The 20,946-nt window shown below is 46.1% G+C and overlaps 1 protein-coding gene across 1 annotated transcript in view; it reads left to right on the top strand.

The window, feature by feature from the left end:
- The window catches only part of LOC123630528 (stereocilin), a 46,467-nt gene that overhangs the window by 19,479 nt on the left and 6,042 nt on the right, over positions 1-20,946 (top strand). The window contains exons 4-21 of the mRNA XM_045540250.1: positions 10,584-10,751; positions 11,066-11,851; positions 11,940-11,964; positions 12,727-13,981; positions 15,482-15,544; positions 15,644-15,754; positions 15,925-16,091; positions 16,289-16,475; positions 16,613-16,728; positions 16,989-17,121; positions 17,479-17,661; positions 17,952-17,990; positions 18,175-18,342; positions 18,518-18,583; positions 19,070-19,195; positions 19,499-19,557; positions 20,354-20,477; positions 20,592-20,704. Coding sequence (XP_045396206.1) covers positions 10,584-10,751; positions 11,066-11,851; positions 11,940-11,964; positions 12,727-13,981; positions 15,482-15,544; positions 15,644-15,754; positions 15,925-16,091; positions 16,289-16,475; positions 16,613-16,728; positions 16,989-17,121; positions 17,479-17,661; positions 17,952-17,990; positions 18,175-18,342; positions 18,518-18,583; positions 19,070-19,195; positions 19,499-19,557; positions 20,354-20,477; positions 20,592-20,704 — 3,889 coding nt within the window. The remainder of the gene's footprint in view (positions 1-10,583; positions 10,752-11,065; positions 11,852-11,939; positions 11,965-12,726; positions 13,982-15,481; positions 15,545-15,643; positions 15,755-15,924; positions 16,092-16,288; positions 16,476-16,612; positions 16,729-16,988; positions 17,122-17,478; positions 17,662-17,951; positions 17,991-18,174; positions 18,343-18,517; positions 18,584-19,069; positions 19,196-19,498; positions 19,558-20,353; positions 20,478-20,591; positions 20,705-20,946) is intronic.

The raw sequence follows: 20,946 nt of genomic DNA, 5'->3' as shown, positions 1-20,946 counted from the left end.
AAGACAGTAATTGTATCTCCTCCCATTTTTTTTAAATCATCCTTCCAGTGGCCCAGAACTATGTGATAATAGCTGCTGAAAAAACAAACAAAAATTTTTCTGACTAAATAAAAATATTCTACAAATATTCTAAGGTCTAAGGATCAAGCTCCACTGGCAAGGCATCCATTATTTCTCTAGCTTCCTTTTCATCCTGGCTCTGACTGAGTACCCCTGCTGTAGCATGCACCAGTGTCCTGAAGTCAAAGAAGATATTCAAGCTCCATGCCATGGCTCTGAGGGTTCCTCAAGAGCGTTTTAGAAGTGAAGTTAGAATTTAGATATTGTTGTGATATAACAAAATTTTACATTTTTTCACATATGATTTGTAATAAGATTTTATTTTGCAATATAATTTTCCCCTTTGATCTCTAGTTATTACTTATATCTGCAAATGCCATAATGGAACAGAAATAATGTGTTCTCACTTGGAAGCAGAAAAATTAATATTTGGTTTTATTGTAGCATAAAGTATATAAAAAGAATGCAAGAATGAAAGAGAAATCTTATAACAGTACAGCTTCTATCTCCTGTATTATAACTTTAACTTTTTTATGTTCAACATAGATTATTGGTTAGGAATCTATATTAATTTTGCTTTATTATACTTGGTCTATGTATTATTGTTTTCTTAAATTAAATATAAAAGTTTTAAGATGTTTTTTTCTATTTAGTGTACTTCCAAAGGTTCAAAACCTCAGAGAATTCCTAGGTCTCATTCCATCACATTTCTTGAGACCTTATACTAATCAGCCAGACCCCAAATGTCCAAAAAGGGATTCAGTTCTCCTTTCAGCAAAAGTTATAATGCCTTTTATTTGCCAGCCATAATATTGAAGTCTGAGGATAGAAAAACTGTTTGGTGTGTGACTGTAAGCCTTTTCTAATGCCACTTTTGGAAAGAGTTCTGTTTTTTACTACTTTTGCAAGGTATGCATCTGAGAGACAAGCAGACATCTTCACAGTGTTTACATTTGCATTCTTCCTATTCAGGTGACTTTCAATGAGATTAACGTTTTTAACTTTTTATTTTAAAATAACTTTAGACTTACAGAAGAGTTGCAGAGATTATTTGCATATGCCTGTCATCCAGATTTCTCTAATGTAACATCTTACATAACCATAATGAAATGATCAAAACTAAAAAGTTGACATTGGTAAAATACTATTAACAAACTATAGACTTTATTAGAATTTTCACCAGTTTTTCTACAAATGTCCGTTTTCTGTCCTAGGATCCAATCCAGGATATGACATTGTATTTAGCTGTCATGTCTCCTTAGTCTCCTGTCACTGGTTGTGACAGTTGCCTTAATCTTTTCTTGTCTTTCATGACCTTGATGTGTTGGAAGAGTTCTGGTCAAGTATTTTGTAGAATGTGCCTCAGTTTGGGTTCATCTGATATTTGTTTATGATTATACTGAGGTTATGAATTTTTAGAATTACCACTGAGGTGAAGTTCCCTTCTCAGCACATAATACAGGGGGCATATAATAGTGATATGGCTGATTACTGGTGATATTAACCTTGATACTTTAGGGTGATGTCTGTCAAGTTCCTCTGCTGTAAAGTTAATGATTTTCCCCTTTATAATTGATACCTATGTGGAAGGAGATACTTTGAGGTTACGCAAGTATCTTGTTTCTCCTCAAACTTTTGCCTACTAATTTTAGCTTTCATCAGTAGATGTTGTTTGCAGTAATTACTACTGTGGTGTTATGTTTCTTTCATTCCTTCTACATTTATTAATTGGAATTCTTTGTAAAGAAGAACTGTCCCTTCTCTGAGGTGAACATTTTAAGTCTATCTGGGTGGAAGCAGCAAATTCATCACCATGGTAGAGTTCTTACCCTCTATAATAGTGGTTCCCAACTTTTGGCACCAGGAACTGGTTTCATGGAAGATAGTTTTTCCACAGACCAGGGAGTGGGGCATGGTTTGGGGATGATTAAAGCACATTACATTTATTGTGCATTTTATTTCTACTATTATTACTTTGTAATATATAATGAAATAATTATACAACTCACCATAATGCAGAGTAAGTGGGAGCCCTGAGCTTGTTTTCCTACAACTAGATAGTCCCATCTGGGGGGCGATGGGAGACAATGACACCCAAAGTGTGTTGCTTATGTCTGGTCTACTCCATAATCTCATTTCGGTTGCTGTCACTGCAGAAAACCCTGCTTCACAAAGATAGGGTGTTGGAAATGCAAGCAGGCTTTTCAGTGCTTTTATGGCAATCGCAGGATATTCAGCCTTGACTTTAATCCAGAACATACTGAGATTTGAAGTTGTCTCAAACATACTTTTAAGCCTACTGTCATTTGCGATCCCAAGCAGTTGATCCTCTTCTAGCACAGACAAAGTTGATTCACCTGGCTTATTCACAATGGGGTTGTGGATCCATTCCTTCCCAGTTTGCGGAGTCTTTTGTGGTTAGGAAGTAATGCTCAAACTCTTTTGAAAGCTGAGATAGGTGATCATGCACCAGCTGGAGGAAAGAAGGCCCTAGCTCAGTCTCTTTCAAAATCTCTGCTAATGTTTGAAAGATGACAAAAATCACCCCCATAATTCCAGTTTGGCTTTGAATGCAGCCACTTTATCTGCCAACTTAAACACAGTTGTTGTTCTCCCCTGAAGTGACAGATTGAGTTTGTTGAGCAGGTTGAATATGTCACACAAGTAAGCAAGTTTTGCAACGCATTCTGTGTTACTGAAATATGCTGCCAGTGGTAACTCTTTTTCTAAAAGAAATCTCTGGAGCAGCTCTCATAACTCAAAACTCTGGCCAGTGATCTGCTTTTAGAAAGCCATCTCACTTCTGTGTATAAGAGATGTGTGCTCTGCATCTATCTCCTCACAGAGCTGTGCAAACAGATGTGAGTTAAGGGCATGTACTTTAATGTGGTTGATAATTTTAATTTCATCCTTCAAAACATTGTTTAGTTCAGGTGACATATTTTGGCTAGCCAGCATTTCTCTACGGGTGACACAATGTGTAGACTCACATTCAGAAGTGACCTCCTTGACCCGAGGAGGGAAACCGGAAAGGTGTCCAGTCATGGCAGCGGCTCCATCTGTGCATGTACTGACACAAAATGACCAAATCAGTTTTCCTGATATGTAATCATTTAAAGATTTGAATAGTTCTGTGGTGTTGGTTGGCAACAAAAGTGCACATAACATATCCTCATACACATCCTCCTGAAAAATGTATCACACAAAAACAAGCATTGTTGCCTTGTTGTCAACATCAGTAGACTCGTCAACCTGGATTGTGTACCATGGTGATTCATTAATCCTCTCTAACAATTGTGCCTCAGTATCCTCTGCTATTTCATCATCTAGTGATGGTGCTAGCCAAGAGAGGAACATGTACCACCTTTTGAACTGCAGCCTCTCCTGAAAGTTCATGACAAATGTCTTTAGCAGCAGACAGGACCAACTCTTCACCAGTAGTAAAGCGCTTCTTAGCTTTAGCAATGTGTTTAGCCACTAAGAATGATGGTGGCTTTCAGTAATTGCTTCTGTTTCTTTGTGTTCACATTTTTTCCTTTTGAAAAACTACAAAGCTTTGTCTTTTAATGCAGAGTGCTTGGTCTCCATGTGGCGGAGCAGCTTTGAAGTTTTCATCATGTTGTTGGATAGCTGGTTGCCACATATTATACAAAGCAGGTTTGGAGAATGTGAATCACCTGTGGCAATGAACCCATAATTTAGGTAGGACTCTTGGTATTTTCTTTTACATGCAGCTTTTATTTTTTGGCAGTCTTAGAGTCTTCTGCTGTCTCGTCACTGGATCTTTCCACCTTTTCAAAGAAGCTCTCCAGCAACATTTGTTTTTTACTCATTTTTGCTAGAGTTGGCTTGTGGCCTTACCAAAACTGTGACTGAGACAAAGTGTGCAGTACAGGAAAGAGGCATGGGCAGAACTGGCAAATAAAATAATGGGTGGGCCACTCACAGACTAAAATAAGTGTCGGATTCTGACTTACAGCCTGCGACCAAATGCAGCTGTACTATTGAAGTACCTCACTCCAGTATAAAGCCTGCCACCAGATGCAGTTTAATTGTCACTGGCCACTCACTGATAGGGTTTTGATATGAGTCTGCAAGCAATTGATTTATTATGGTCTCTGTGCAGTCAAACCTCTCTGCTAATAATAATCTGTATTTGCAGCTGTTCCCCAGAGCTAGCATCATGGCCTCACCTCTACCTCAGATCATCAGGCATTAGAGAACACAAAACCTAGATCCCTCACATGCGCCCTTTACAGTAGGGTTTGAACTCCTAATGCTGCCGCTGATCTGACAGGAGGAGGAGCTTAGGCATTGATACGAGTGATGGGGAGTGGCTGTAAATACAGATGAAGCTTCACTCACTTGCCAGCTGATCACCTCCTGCTGTGTGGCCCAGTTCCTAACAGGCCACGGACCACTATTGGTCCACAGCCCAGGGGTTGGGAACCACAGCTCCATAACACAGACCAGAAATATATGGGGTAGAATGAATTTATTTAACAAATTCTTTAATGCTATGTGCCAATAACTGTGTAAAGCACAGGGCATAAGTCTCTGCTGTAAAGCTGAAAGTCTAAGTCTAATGGAAGATGACACTAATGTCTCTGTATGGAAAAGTAGGTGGATTCCTTTGAGTAGCATATTTCCCCACAAAAGCCTTTGTAGGACCAAATAAGGATACTTTGATTGATTCATCTCCCTGTTTTTGTTTTTTTTTTTGTTTTTTTTTTTGAGACAGAGTCTCACTTTATCACCCAGGCCAGAGTGTAGTGGCATCATCACAGCTCACTGCAACCTCAAACTCCTAGGCTCAAGTGATTCTCCTGCCTCAGCCTCCCGAGTAGCTGGGACTACAGGTGCACGCCACTATGTCCGGCTAATTTTTCTATTTTTTGTAGAGACGGGGCCTTGCTCTTGCTTGAGCTGGTCTTGAACTCATGGCCTCAAGCAATTTTCCCACCTACGCCTCCCAGAGTGCTAGAATTACAAGCATGAGCCACCACACCTGGCCTGTTTTTTGTCTTCTTTTCAACGAGGAAAAATAACCTCTGCCCTCAACATGTGCCTATCCCTTACCACTTCTAACCAGAGGTTTTCACTCCTTCACTCCTTCCTCCCAAACCTCATACAAATTTCTCTTGTTGGCCATCTGTAACATGGAACCATACAAAGAAAGGAATCCTGGGAAATTAATTCCAGTTTGGCTAAATGGACAAAGTTCAAAACAACCATAGATCATTCTGATCATTGCAACTTCACTGCAATTTTCTCTTCCTTCGGCTGCAAAAGAACACTCTTTTCAGGTTTTTCTTTGGATTGCTTTCCCCCAACTTTTGTTGCTAGCTATCTTCTTCCCAAACTTTAAATGTTTGGTTCTCAACCATTTTTCCTTCTTACTCTATAAACTCTCTGTAAGTAGTTTCATCCACTTTTATTATTTCAATTACTATCTGTATGCTAATGACTTTTAATTCCATTTTCAGTCCAAACCTCTCTTAGAAACTCCAGAGGAAACATTCAGCTGCCTACTAGACATCTCCATTTATCTTTCCTCAGGCACTTTGTTTGTAATCTGTCCAAAACCAAACTTATTTCCATTTTCTCCTCTTCTAATCTCAATGAGGACTGCCAGACAACTTCCCTGGGTTGAGGAAGTCCTCAGTGATCCTCTCCCTGCTTAACTAAACTAGTTCCATATTTCTTATGAAGGCCTTTCACTCAAGATGCCATTTTTTGCACCAATTTTTATATTACTTAAGATTCTTTTAGTTGCAAAAAAAGAATTCATCTTGAGCTAATCTAATCATAGTAGTGATAGCATTTAGTGGATCTATACTAGTGCTTGGCACATCATAGGCACTTGATAATATAAGAGAGTGAACAAAATTGGGTAGATGGGTAATATTATTAATATCTCCATTTTACAGGTTAGTGAATTACAGAAACTTCTGGTCATCAGACTAGTAAGTATGGAATGGAGACCTAGAATTCAGAGGCCTGATACCAAAATGCAAACATATTTTAAAAGTGTTATAATCAGAGAGTCAAGGGCTATGCTGCAAAAACAAATTAACCCCTAAATCTCAGTGATTTGGTATAAGAAAGGCTTATTATTTACTCATGAAGATTTCAATACTAGCTGGGCAATTATTCAAGGCAGCTACAGTAAATTTTTGTTATTTGTAGTAGTTATGTTCTATAACATTGTTGCAAAGAACTGAATTAGTGACTATTGAACCAATGCTCCTAGCGGAAATTCAGAGTTAGGTTCCTATGAGCCTCTGGTCACAATATTTTCATCAGCTGATCAAATACACAACCTTGTTTTTGTGTTTCTGTTTATAGAGACCTTATTTGATGTATGTTATTGATTCATTCACCCTAAACTCATGGCCAACAGCTCTATAACTCATGCCTGAATGAAGCTTATCTAACATACATATTTTCTCTGTAAGGCACATCACAGCCTTCTTGTACTCAGAAACATGACACAACACTTCAGCACTAAGCTTCAGGGCCATCTTAAACAGTAAAATCACCAAGAAAAAGCACAAAGATGCAAAACTGTGGTGCTTAATAGATCCCTGAAAAGACACTTACTTACAGTATGAGAATTACAACGAGAAGGCAGAATATTGCCTTGTTTGACCTCAGCTAGCGATGTGTGTCTCATCTATACGTGTCTGTGAATGACCTAAAATGTGCTGTGAGTATTGATTTTAGAGTCACAAATAAATTTAGTGACTAGGCAAATTTACAGATATAAAACTCGCAAATGATGAAGATCGGCTATAAATGCTGTGTGATACTTTGGAACTTTGGGCTACTTTGGCTTTATGATGCTGCCATCTCAACATGAAGTTTCTAGGTTGCTTCAATAGGAAGAGATTGTTGGAGGGTCATTTGATAGCTCCTAAATTCTTAGCTCGGAAACAATCTGTTGGACAGAACTAATCACCTGAGCCCACCTAACTACAAGGGATCTGGGAAGTGTGAGGAATACTTGGATATTTAGTAAGCAATAAATATTTCAGTAACAAAAGGCAAACCAAAGGGGGAGAAAAATAAATGTACTGTACAAAGGGAGGTATTTGTTCTTGTTAGGTGGAGACTTCCCTGTGGGAGGTTTTGGGGAGTGAGGATGTCTCAGAGTTTGCAAATCCTTTGACTCCTCCCAACTATATCCATTCTAATTACCAGATCACAGAGTATTCCAATCAACACCAATCTTACCCATTTCACTTTAGCAGGACACATGATTAATATCTTGTTCTGGACCCCTGTAATTTCAGTTTTCTGGTGCTGTTTTTCTCTCCATTTGGTCATCCATAGGTTGGAACTTGTCTTGCACTTGTTGAACCTTACCAAACTTTAAGCAGTAACCAACACACTTCACTCTCAGTTAGCACATAGTCTGAATGCTTAGCAGCAAGCGGATTACTTAACCAACTGCTTACTACAGCATAATGTGGACTGCCAAGAAATTTCCCATCCTGGGTTGGGGGGAGTCCTCATTGTTCCCCTCTCTGCTTGACTCAACTAGTTCCATATTTGTTCTGAAGGTTTTTCATTCAAGACACCACTTCTGGATAATAATTTCTGTATTAATTAGAACTCTTTTAGTTTCAAATGAAAGAATTCATCTGCAGCTATTAAAATAAATAGTGGTAGTAACATTTAGTGAATGTTTATTCTGTACCAGTGCCTGGCACATGATAAGTGCTTAATCTTTGCTGAAAAAATGCCAGACATTGCACTAAATACTTTAAATGCATTATCTAATCCTCACAAAAAGTCCTGTATCAATATTTTTTTCCCTTTTTACAGAAGAGAACACTGTGGCACATAGAGGTTTAGAAACTACCTCAGGATACACAACTAGTAAATGCTGAAATGAGGATTTGAACCTAGGCCATGTCCTTTTTTTTGTTACCTTATAAGAAAAAAAAGAACAAGAAATTATTTTAACAGGGTTGTTATAGAACTAAGGACAGAAATTCAGGTGGTTTGCAGAATGGGCTGGAATGAGCTAGAAAGCTGTTGAGAACCCAGGCCATATTCTTCCTCTGATTCTCCTTCCTGCTTTCCGACTAGATCTGGTACCCTTGATGGCAAAGGGAAAATATTGCCAAAATGATGGAATAAATCATTTCACTGGTCCCAACTTCTGACTTGCTTTCCCAGCACTTCCCCCACCTCCCTTTGTGACCAGAGTCATCCCACTTCTTTGGACCTCAATTTCTTTGTCTACGGAATGAGAAGTTTTTACCAGAGGATTCCTCAGGTCTTTTCCACCTCTAAAATTCTGTGATCCTAAGTGAATCTTCCAGGGAAGAAGCACATTAATAATGGAGTTCAACATGTGGGTTTTGGGGAGAGAACAGGAAGGGTTCTAAGAAAAAAAGGGCAGAATAAAGGTTTGGGTAGAGCCTCAGTGTTGAATTATTGTTTAGAGCTGGTGCTCAGTAAAGGCTTATAAGAAGGTAGAAATGAGGAATGGAAAATACTTCTAACCCTGACCAGACCAGATTATTTTGAATGGAATCTCTCTGATCCATGAGCAGTTCTGTGTGTAGAGGGAGTAGCCCCCTCACATAGTTATTTAATCTGGTTTATCTCTTCTCAGCACAGAATTTTCTACAGGGCTTTCACCTAGGCCACAGAGAGAGAACCAAAGGGAAAATCCAAACATTTGAATGGCCTTATGAGCAAGTGACATTTCTTTGGGTCTGTTTCCTTATCCATAAGTTTGCAAAGTTTGGGCTATGTGATATCCAAGGTGTTGCCCAGCTCTTAACATTTTGTGGTTCTGGGTAGTGCATCAAAAGCAACTGTCCTCTTCCTGAATTCTCCATCCTTGGATCAAACCTCTGTCTTCATTTCTCCTCTCTGTTTATACCTAGCTGCCCAGTTTCTTTATCCTAAATCCCCTTTCTTCCTCTATTTCCTCAAATCCTACTTGCCCCTTATTAAATATGAAATGTCTGATTTCAAATCAAAAGTGTAGTTTATTATATCTCAAACAAGAAGCAGTACAATTAATCAAAGTATGCACCTAAACTTCGACACAGTTTTGCCATCTTCAAGGTAGCTTGTTTATGCCAGCAGTGAAGAAGCCTGGAGAGCAAGTGGCGATGAAATTGCGAAAGGCGTTTTCTATGGCTTGTTGAGAATTGAACATTTTTTTCTTGCAAGTGCTCCAAAGCCTGGAAGAAGTAGTAGTTGGAACAAGGTCTGGTGAATACGGTGCATGACAGAGAGTTTCCAAGTTCAGCCTCTGTAGTTTGAGCAGTGTTGTTTGTGCAACATGTGGTCGAGTGTTATCTTGCAAGAGGATTGGCCCGTCTCTATTGATCAATATTGGCTGCTTAATCACAAGTACCCTCATCATTTTGTCCAACTGGTTGCAGTAGACATCTGCTATAATCGGGTGACCAGTTTTCATGAAGCTGTAGTGGATAATACCAGCACTGGACCATCAAACAGACACCATTAGCTTTTTTTGACTAATACTCGGTTTTGGACTACATTTCAGCACCTCATCCTTATCCAATCATTGTGCCGAGTGCTTCTGATTGTTGAAAAGAATCCATTTTTCATCACACATAACAATACAGTCTAGAAATGGTTCGCCTTTATGTTGTGACAGCAAAGAAAGGCAAGCTTCAAGATGATTTCTCTTGCTTGTTTAATGGATGCAGAACCCATCTATCCAGCTTCTCTACCTGGCCAATTTGTTTCAAATGGTCCAATATTGTTGGAATGGTAACGTCAAACCTTTCTGCTAATTCACATGTGGGTTGAGATGGATTCACTTCCACTACAGCTTTCAGCTCATCATTATCCACCTTGGTCTCAGGTCACCCACGTGACTCATATTTAAGATTAAAATCACCGGAATGGAACTTCTCAAACCATAGACCTAGTGTGTGTTCATTAGCCACATCCTTCCCAAACACTTTGTTGATATTTCAAGCTGACTGCCCTGCATTGGTTCCACAACGGAACTCATATTCAAAAATAACATGAATTTTTTACTTATCTATGGTTTCACAAAAATTGCTCTAAAAAAATGTGAAAGATAATCACAAGCCAAACCATGTGTTTAAAAGACTGAGGATGTACCTTCACAATAAAAATAAAACAGGAAGTGTCAAAGCAAAATGTCAGTGATATCAACTGTCAAACTTAGTACTTGAAGAAATTGGACATTTCATACTTAATAATCTAATAGCTCTTTTATATCCCCTTTGTTTCCTTATATTTTTCTGCAGACCCCAGATTACACCCCTGGTCTCTAGTGCTCTATCTCCATATCTACTTAGTCCTCTGTGCATAACTGGCTCCTAACTCAAGCTATCTCCTTGGGTTCCTCCAAGGGCCCCCTGGGATACCCTATCATTGGTCCCTCTCACAGAAGCACACGCTTCTCCAGAGCCAAAGGATCAGGTATTCAGTGGCTCAGATGACAAACCTGCTGTCAGGTTACAGATATTGTTTCCTGAAAGACCACACTACAGTGTCAGTGGAGCCTCAAGCTGCCTGCAGTCCCCGCCCTCACCTGGCTATCCCACACAAGGTGACAATAACCGGAACTCACCTCTGGTACCAGTGTTCACCTGGAAACATGGCTCTGAGCCTCTGGCCCCTGCTGCTGCTGCTGCTTCTGCTGCTGATGTCCTGTGCAGGTGAGAGGAAGAATGAACAGGGCTGGGGATGAGGGGAGGCTTGCTGGAAAAAGACTTAAGAACATGGAGGTTAACCAGTTAGATAAAAGATAAAGGGACAAAGAAGAGGGGCAGAGAGTGGTGCTAATGGAGAAAATGAGGGTAAAGAAAGCAGACAGACCAAGACTTACTGTAGGCCAGTAAAAGGAGCTCAGCTTACCATCCTCTCGCCTCGCGGCATCTTTAGATCCAAGCAGGAATTGTGCTCAGGGGCAGGGCTGAGTTTGGGCTCTAGGTTCCTCCCCTTTAGTAACCTCTAGTTTCTCTCTTTACAGTGACTCTGGCCTCTACTGAACCTCAGTCTCTGGACCCTGGCCTTTCCCTCCTGAAGTCGTTGCTCTCCACTGTGGACCATGCTCCCCAGGGCTCCCCCGGCCGCTCACGGTTCTCTGCATTCCTGGCCAATATTTCTTCTTCCTTTGAGCCCGGGAGAATGGGGGAAGGACCAGTGGGAGAGCCCCCACCTCTCCAGCCCCCTGCCCTCCGGCTTCACGATTTTCTAGTGACGCTGAGAGGCAGCCCAGACTGGGAGCCAATGTTAGGGCTGCTGGGGGATGTGCTGGCACTGCTGGGACAGGAGCAGACTCCCCGGGACTTCCTGGTGCACCAGGCAGGTGTGCTGGGTGGACTTGTGGAGGTGCTGCTGGGAGCCTTAGTTCCCGGGGGACCCCCTGCCCCTACCCGGCCCCCGTGCATCCGTGATGGGCCCTCTGACTGTGTCCTGGCTGCTGACTGGTTGCCTTCTCTGCTGCTGTTGTTAGAGGGCACACGCTGGCAGGCCCTGGTGCAGGTGCAGCCAAGTGTGGACACTCCAAATGCAACAGGCCTCAATGGGAGGGAGCCAGCCCCTCACTTGTTGCAGGGTCTGTTGGGCTTGCTTACCCCAACAGGGGAGCCAGGCTCTGAGGAGGCTCTTTGGGGCGGTCTGCTACGCACAGTGGGGGCCCCCCTCTATGCTGCCTTTCAGGAGGGGCTGCTCCGTGTCACTCACTCCCTGCAGGATGAGGTCTTTTCCATTCTGGGGCAGCCAGAGCCTGATGCCAATGGGCAGTGCCAGGGAGGTAGGTGCTGCCAGGGCTGGGGCTGGGATGTGGCAGGGCAAGAAGGATGAAATTGAGGTAGTTCTCTTCCTTACTCTTTCCCTCCTAGGTAACCTTCAACAGCTGCTCTTATGGTAAGTAAGAGGAGACCAGTTCTGAGCAATTGGGCCTGGGAAATCTGGAGGTGGAGAACTGAAGGCATCAGCCTCCAGAGCTGAAGAGAGAACTGATGGGAGGAGTGGGTTTAATGGTTTTGGAGTGTGACTGTTGGGTTGGTGTCCTGGCTCCACCTCTTCCTAGCCAGGTGAACTTGGGCTGATTTCACACTCTTTTTATGCCTCCGTTTCCCTATTTGTAAAATAAGGATGATAATAGTGCAGAATTTTTGCAAGTGATTCAATGAGTTGATGCTTTATGTGTAAACTGCTTAGAACAAGGCCTGGCACATAGTGTTTAATAAATGTTAACTAATAAAGGTGGGGTATGGAAAATAAGGGCAAGACTGGATTCCTCCACCCCCTTTCTATTTCAGTACAATGCCAGAGCACAGTTAGACATATTCAATTGCTGTGAAGATTTCCTGATATGAGGCCAACCAAGGGTTGTATTTAAGCTACCTAAAAGCATATGCAGAAAAGAGGCAGAAGGAAGCCAGGTAGACAGAAGGGACTCCAACTGGGGATGCTCCTAGGTGATTTTGTGCTGTGGTAGGACAGCTCTCTCCCCTTTCCCCCATCCAGCATTTCAACCAGTAATGCCTATGCTCTCAGAGACCTCACTTTTAGAAAAGCCTATGCTTGCCATGCCCCTTGCAGGGCTCTGGGCCAGGGTCAGAATCTTTAACTAGAGGAAATGTGAACTGACCAGATCCTGCCTGCTCCTCCCTCTGTACCCAGGGGCGTCCGACACAACCTTTCCTGGGATGTCCAGGCGCTGGGCTTTCTGTCTGGATCGCCACCCACCCCCCCTGCCCTCCTCCACTGCCTCAGCACGGGTGTGCCTCTGCCCAGAGCTTCTCAGCACTCAGCCCACATCAGCCCTCGCCATCGGCGAGCCATCTCTCTGGAGGCCCTCTGCGAGAATCACTCAGGGCCAGCACCACCCTACAGCATTTCCAACTTCTCCATCCACTTGCTCTGCCAGCATGTCAAGCCTGCCACCCCGCAGCCCCCTCCCAGCACTGCTGCCATCTGCCAGACAGCTGTGTGGTATGCAGTCTCATGGGCACCGGGTGCCCAAGGCTGGCTACAGGCCTGCCATGACCAGTTTCCTGATCAGTTTCTGGCTGCGATCTGTAGCAACCTCTCCTTTTCAGTCCTGTCTGGCCCCAACCGCCGCCTGGTAAAGCAGCTCTGTGCTGGTCTGCTCCCACCCCCCACCAGCTGCCCTGGAGGCCTGCCCCCTGTTCCCCTCACCCCAGAAATCTTCTGGGGCTGCTTCTTGGAGAATGAGACCCTGTGGACTGAGCAGCTGTGTGGGGAGATGGGTCTGCAGGCTGTGCCTCCCAGCAACCAGGCTTGGGTTCAGCATGTGTGCCAGGGACCTACCCCGGATGTCACTGCCTCCCCACCCTGCCACATTGGACCCTGTGGGGAACGCTGCCCAGAGGGGGGCAGCTTTCTGGTGATGGTCTGTGCCAATGACACCATGTATGAGGCTCTGGTTCCCTTCTGGCCTTGGCTAGCAGGCCAGTGCAGGATAAGTCGTGGGGGCAATGACACTTGCTTCCTAGAAGGGCTGCTGGGCCCTCTTCTGCCCTCTCTGCCCCCACTGGGACCATCCCCACTCTGTCTGGCTCCTGGCCCCTTCCTGCTCGGCATGCTATCCCAGTTGCCACGCTGTCAGTCCTCTGTGCCAGCCCTTGCCCACCCTACACGCCTACACTATCTCCTGCGCCTGCTGACCTTCCTCCTAGGCCCAGGGGCTGGAGGGGCTGAGGCACAGGGGATGCTGGGTCAGGCCCTGCTACTCTCCAGTCTCCCAGACAACTGCTCCTTCTGGGATGCCTTCCGCCCAGAGGGCCGACGCAGTGTACTATGGACAATCGGGGAGTACCTGGAACAGGAGGAACAGCCAACGCCACCAGGCTTTGAACCCACTGTCAGCCCCAGCTCTGCTATAAGCAAGATGGAGCTACTGGCCTGCTTCAGTGTGAGTGACCTGCCAGGGTGAAAGCTCCTGGACCAGAGGGAAGGGCCTCTAGGGCAATTCCTCTAATACTGAGAGGCAGTAGGATAGTGTAGTGGTTTAAGCACACAGCTCTAGAGTCAGACAGGCTTGAGTTCCTGTCTCAGTTCTGTGACCAACCTTGGAAAAGTTATTTAACCTCTCTGAGCTGATGCCACTGTACTCTAGCAGGGGCAGAGTAAGGCTCTGTTTTGGAAAAAAAAAAAAAGATTCCTTACTCCATGTTAGGGCCTGCCTTTTTCAAGCCCTGGGCCCAGTAAAATGGAATTAGATAGACTCATAGTATTTGATTTAGGTCTACATGTATTTATTGAGCCATCTATGGACCTGGCATGGAAAGGGATACAGGAGAAGTTAGAGACATGGTCCGGACCTAAAGGAGCAATATTTTTCTCTTCTTATCCATAAATGGGGAATAATAATGGTATCATTCTTTTAGTCTGGTTGTAAGGCTTACATGCGATAATACATGCTGTGGGCTTAGCATAAACATGCAATAAATGTTATCTCATTATTCTTTTGGACTCTTTGACTCTCCCCTTTCTGTTCCAGAAAGGAAAGGACTCAAGTTAGAGGGCTCTAATTCTCTCCCTAGAGAGTGAGAATTGGAGGCTGGCAGAATACAAGAAAATAAGGCAGGAATGAGAAGATTCAGGGGGACTATCAATCAGAAGACTTTGGTTCTAGATTCAACTATTCCACAAATTAGTGTGATCTTAGGCAAGTAATTTAGGTTTTTTTGGCTTCAGTTTCTTCTCTGTAAAAGGGCTAGATTCTAGCAGCCAGAATATTCATTGAATGCCTGTTACATGCAAGGCACTTTGCTGGGTTCTATAGGGTATTTAAAGATTCCTTACTCCAGCTGGGTACAATGGCTCATGCCTTTAATCCTAACACTCTGAGAGGCTGAGGAGGGAGAATCGCTTGAGGTCAGGAGTTCGAGACCAGCCTGAGCAAGAGTGAGACCCTGTCTTTACTAAAAATAGAAAATAGTAGTGGGTCGTGGTGGTGCATGCCTGGAGTCCCAGCTACTTAGGAGGCTGAGGTGGGAGGATCACTTGAGCCCAGGAGTTTGAGGTTGTTATGAGCCAGGCTGATGCCACTAGCTGGGGCAGAGTAAGGCTCTGTTTCGGGGAAAAAACAAACAAAAAAAAAGATTCCTTACTCCATGTTAGGGCCTGCCTTTTTCAAGCCCTGGGCCCAGTAAAATGGAATTAGATAGACTCAGAGTATTTGGTTTAGGTCTACATGTATTTATTGAGCCATCTATGGACCTGGCATGGAAAGAGATACAGGAGAAGTTAGAGACATGGTCCGGACCTAAAGGAGCTTGATATTTGAAGAAACATGCATACTAGCTTCAGATGAAGGAAGCATCGAGCAAGCGGAGCTGGAGTGCCTGGGGCAACTGCAGGGGGGACAGAGGAGACAGCTCTCTTGGCATCTTGTCTTTCTTCTCACCAGCCTGTGCTATGGGATCTGCTCCAGAGGGAGAAGAGTGTTTGGGCCCTGCAGATTCTAGTGCAGGTAACAGGTGGAGGGCACAAGGGTGGGCTGAGTGACAGCCATGGCCTGAGATCCCTGCCCAGTGAGGAGGCCATACCCATCATGACCTCCTATTCCCAGGCGTACTTGCACATGCCCCCAGAAAACCTCCAGCAGCTGGTGCTTTCAGCAGAGAGGGAGGCTGCGCAGGGCTTCCTGACACTCATGCACCGTTCCTGGGGCCAGCTGCAGGTGGGCATAGAGGGAGAGCAGAGCAACCATGGAGGGGGAATCTAGGGATCAAGGGCACCTGGAACCTATTGTTCAGAGGGCTTGCCTTAGTGGGAGGAGGAACTCCAGAGGGGAGATGGCAAGGATACGGAGTGTCCCCAGAGCCGGAATCCATTCCTGTGCCCACACAGGTACCACCATCCGAGGAGCAGGCCCTGGGTCGCCTGACAGCCCTGCTGCTCCAGCGGTACCCACACCTTACCTCACAGCTCTTCATTGACCTGTCACCACTCATTCCCTTCTTGGCTGTCTCTGACCTGATGCGCTTCCCACCGTCCCTGTTGGCCAATGACAGTGTGTAAGAGTCCCACACCATTTCTTCTGTTCCTGTCAGGGCCAGACCAACCCCATCCTCCCTGGAGCAGCCCCTTCCATAGCTCTTCTCTATTACAAAAGGGGAGAGTCTCCTTCCTGTCCATGACACCAGGGCTACAGGGTGCCAGGGGACCATAGTTTGGAACAAGGCAAAGGGTTGAGACCCTTTACTCTCTCCAGGCTGGCTGCCATCCGGGATTACAGCCCAGGAATGAGGCCTGAACAGAAGGAGGCTCTGGCAAAGCGACTGCTGGCTCCTGAACTGTTCGGGGAAGTACCTGCCTGGCCCCAGGAGCTGCTGTGGGCAGTGCTGCCCCTGCTGCCCCACCTCCCTCTGGAGAACTTTCTGCAGCTCAGCCCTCACCAGGTGTGAGAATCATCCTCTTTACTTGACTGGCCCATCTTCTGCTAGGTGGGACAGGAGTCAGTGGCACATCTTCTAGTGGGCCCCACCTGCAAGTGTGCCACAGTGACCCCAACACAAGCAGACCGTCCCCATCTCAGATCCAGGCCCTGGAGGATAGCTGGCCAGCAGCAGGTCTTGGGCCAGGGCATGCCCGACATGTGCTGCGCAGCCTGGTGAACCAGAGTGTCCAGGATGGCGAGGAGCAGGTACGCAGGTGAGTGGTTATGGGATTAGTGACCAAGGCCAGAGTGGGAGAGATAGAGAGAGGCAGGTACAGGTGCCATGGTGGGTTTGTATTCTAGGAAGGGAAGAGGAAGAGCGTAGGCAGTGGCCCCAGGCAGTGCAGGGCTCCAGGAGAGAGGCCTCTATATGGTGCCCATGTTTCTTAGCTTAGTGGTCAGAGTGCCTACTCCATGTACTTACCTAGTCCCTGCCTCAGCGACCACACGAAGGCCAGCTTCATGCCCTCCTCAGGCTTGGGCCCCTCGCCTGTTTCCTGAGCCCTGAGGAGCTGCAGAGCCTGGTACCCTTGAGTGATCCGATGGGGCCGGTAGAACGAGGGCTGCTGGAATGTGCAGCCAACGGGACCCTCAGCCCAGAAGGACGGGTGAGCCCCTTGGCACAGACCTACGAGACTCCAGGCTTTCCCTGGGTCTGTGCGTATGGCTTGCACAATTGTATCAACCAAGCTCAAGCACAGTGGCGTCAGCTCCCCAACCCCTCTGCCACCTCCATCCCTTACTCTGTGGCCATTCTTATCTGTTACCACCTCTTCCTGGCCCTACTGTATCTGGTCTTAAGCACCCCAAACATACCCTTTGCCATCCTGAACCCAGTCTGCTCCAGTTCCATCCCTACTTCCAAGCCCTAGCCCAAGCCCTGGGAAATCCAGATGTGGGATTAGAGAAGAGGTTCAAGGTTCATCTGTCTTTTCTCTCTAGTCCCAAACCTTCTCTGGTTACAGGTGGCGTATGAACTTCTGGGGGTGTTGCGCTCATCTGGAGGAGCTGTGCTGAGTCCCCGGGAGCTGCGCATCTGGGCCCCTCTCTTCCCTCAGCTGGGTCTCCGTTTCCTCCAGGAGCTGTCAGAGCCCCAGCTTAGAGCCATGCTTCCTGCCCTGCAGGGAACCAGTGTCACACCTGCTCAGGTGGGCCCATTTCACTCCCTGGCATCCAGCCTGTACCCACTGGAGCCTCAGTCAAGAGAATCACATTCTGGGATACAATCAGCCCCTCCTTTCCCTGGGTGAGCACTAGAGGTGAACTCTGTCCCAGGGAGGATTCCCTCATCGCCCTTCTTTAGATCAAGAAGGAACTTGAGTTATTGGGGATGATTACTGGGAATGGTTAAGAGGGGGCTGGAAGTTTTGGAGGGCAGGCCTTAGGGCCTGTCCGCTGGGACCTGAGAGCTGTTGTTCCCTGTCCCATCACAACACAGGCTGCCCTGCTGCTTGGACGGCTCCTCCCTAGACATGATGTAAGTAGTAGCAACTTCCCAACATCCCCCTGGAGGTCCCTATCCCCCCTTTCCCTGGCTCCTTCATCTGCCTCCTCCTCCCTCTCAGCTTCCCTTGTACCTGTTGCCTCGCTGCTCTGTGATTGTTGTCTTCTCCGCCACCCTGCCCTTCTGCTTCAGGCCTCTTGTCTCTCTTGCCCTTCAGCTGTCCTTGGAAGAACTCTGCTCCTTGCACCTTCTGCTGCCAGGCCTCAGCCCCCAGACACTCCAAGCCATCCCTAGGCGAGTTCTGTTTGGGGCCTGTTCCTGTCTGGCCCCTGAACTGTCACGCCTCTCAGCCTGCCAGACTGCAGCACTGCTTCAGACCTTTCGGGTATGAGAGTAACAGGGACAATGAGACAATTAGGGATACAAGCCCTGGTTGGGAGGAAGGCATCTTCCCTGTGGTCAGGGAGGGCCTTCCATACTTCCCTACTCTCTTATGTATACCCAAAGACACACACACACACACACACACACACACACACACACTACCAATTCTCATGCAGGTGAAAGATGGCGTTAAAAATTTGGGTACAACAGGTGCCAGTCCAGCTGTGTGTATCCCTGGTCAGGTATGTGTGCGATCTCCTGACTGAGCTCCTCACCCAGTTTTAGGACAGTTTCATATGGCTAGTGCTGCCTTGCATGCTACCCCTGCAGTGGCCCTGAGAGTTCAGGTTAGTTCTGTTTCCCCCCAAGATATTGGGAGCTCTCCCCAGTTCCAGATGCAGGACATCATGACCCACACTGTCCTAGAACATCAAAGGTGGAAGCACCTGAGAAATCTTCCAGACCAACCACCCTGCTTTCAGATTAAAAGACCAAGGCTCAGAGAAGCTAAAAGACTTTAGTTCATCAGGCACCTAACTAGCAGCAAAACTTGACCACAACAGCTTTCAGTGTGAGGGCTCTTAGGTGCTCATTGCTACAGTGGCAAATGTCACTCTACCCCTGTCCTAGCTTTGGTCCCTTTCTGCCCCCATGGTTCCCCTTCTCTGAGGGCTGAGTCCAGACCCTCTCACCGATTGCTACACGACTACACCCATCACTGCCAGCAGCCCATCCCCACCACCTGGCCAGACTGCCTGCTTCCCCTGCTCCCATTAAAGCTGCTACAACTGGACTCCTCAGCTCTTCTGGCAAACCGAAGGCGCTACCGGGAGCTTCCCTGGTCTGAACAGCAGGTAATTCTCCTCAGTTAACCTCAGAACTCCCTCTCTAAATTTGTTCTCCCTCCTTTACCCACCCCTCAGCCCTATTTGGCACCTTACCCCTAGTATTCCTTATAATGTGACTTCTTTTGCTTTTTCTTTCTTCCTCCTCCCCATTCTTCCATTTCCCTCTCTCTCTGAGAGAGAAGTGGGCATTTGGGAGAGTGGGAGGCTAGTGGGGCCCACAGAATGGAGAGGCAATACTGGGGCCAAAGCACCTTAGGTCTTCGGACAGTATCTCTTCTGGGAAGCGGCTCCTTTTTCTTTCTCTTGTAGGCACAGTTTCTCTGGAAGAAGATGCAGGTGCCTACCAACCTGACCCTCAGGAATCTGCAGTGAGTAACTTCTGTTGAGCAGTGAGCTGAATTCAACTAATATTTTGGGTGCTTACCATGTGCCAGGCACCATGTGACATGCAATGTCGATACAGAGATGAGTGACGCCTAGTCCCTGCCTTGTGCATGTTCTCCTGCCTCCTCCCCTTGCCCTCCTGCCTTTCCACAGTGCCATACCTAATCCTGACTAGAGCTAAGGGCCTCAGAGACCTGGGTTCAGGTCCCAGTCCTGTCATCTATTCATGCTCTAGGGCAAGTCATTTCATCTCTCTAAGATTCAGTTTTCTCTTCTATAGAATGAAAATTAAAATGGTACCTACCTCATAGGTAGTTATTGTGAATATTAAATGAGATAAGTCATATAAGGTATTTAACACAGTACCTGGTCCATTGTTAGCCCCCAATAGACATTTGCTATTATTAGTTTAATTCAAGGTGACTTCAGAGCCACTGGCCAAGCAAGAATAAATAAGAATAAGTAGGCGTCACCTTACCTACACTCGCAGTAAAAGAACTGTGAGCTTCAGAATCTGAAGACATGGCTCTTGTCTCAGTTTACCACACTTCTAGTAGAATGATGTTGGGAATGTCTCTTGAACTCTGTAAATTTTATTTTCTTCTCTGATAAACAGTGATGATGTTATGGGGAGCCAATGAGAATATCTATGTAAAAACATTTCTCAAACTGTAAATTACCATAAATGAACATCTGTACTTGTGTTGAGAGTGCTGGTATGAAGGCACGACAGGCTGTGGCAGGTGTTGAATAAGCATCTACCCACTCACACACCCACAGGGCTCTGGGCACCCTGGCAGGGGGCATGTCCTGTGAGTTTCTGCAGCAGATCAACTCGATGGTAGACTTCCTTGAAGTGGTACACATGATATATCAACTGCCCACTGGGGTTCGAGGGAGCCTGGTGAGAGGGGGTACTTGGGCATTAGTGGGAGCAGGGAGGCTGGGACCCTGGGTGCAGAACCTAGCTCCCATGCTCAGCTCTGTCCTGACCCTGCTTCCCTGCCTTGTCTCACAGAGGGCCTGTATCTGGGCAGAGCTACAGCGGAGGATGGCAATGCCAGAGCCAGAGCTGACAACCCTGGGGCCAGAACTGAGTGGGCTGGACACCAAGCTACTCTTGGACTTACCGTAAGTGCTACAGCTGGAGATACTGGATCAGATCCTCAGAAAGCTCAACCCAAGGTAGAAGATCTGCCCTTAGGAAATGCTCTAAGGAGGAGGTGGTCTTTCTGTCTGGTGGTTTCTGTCAGGGTGGTTCCCTGACATCACTTATAGCCAAAAACAAAGGATTCTATTCAAAGTTGCTCTATGTATTGACTGGTTCCCAGAACATGGCCCCAGCATGGGACAGCTGAGGGTGGCAACACCGT

Source organism: Lemur catta, chromosome 1 (genome assembly GCF_020740605.2).
Source record: "Lemur catta isolate mLemCat1 chromosome 1, mLemCat1.pri, whole genome shotgun sequence".
NCBI lineage: Eukaryota > Metazoa > Chordata > Mammalia > Primates > Lemuridae > Lemur > Lemur catta.
The sequence above is the reverse complement of the archived record's forward strand: the minus strand, read 5'-3'. Positions and strand labels throughout refer to the sequence as shown.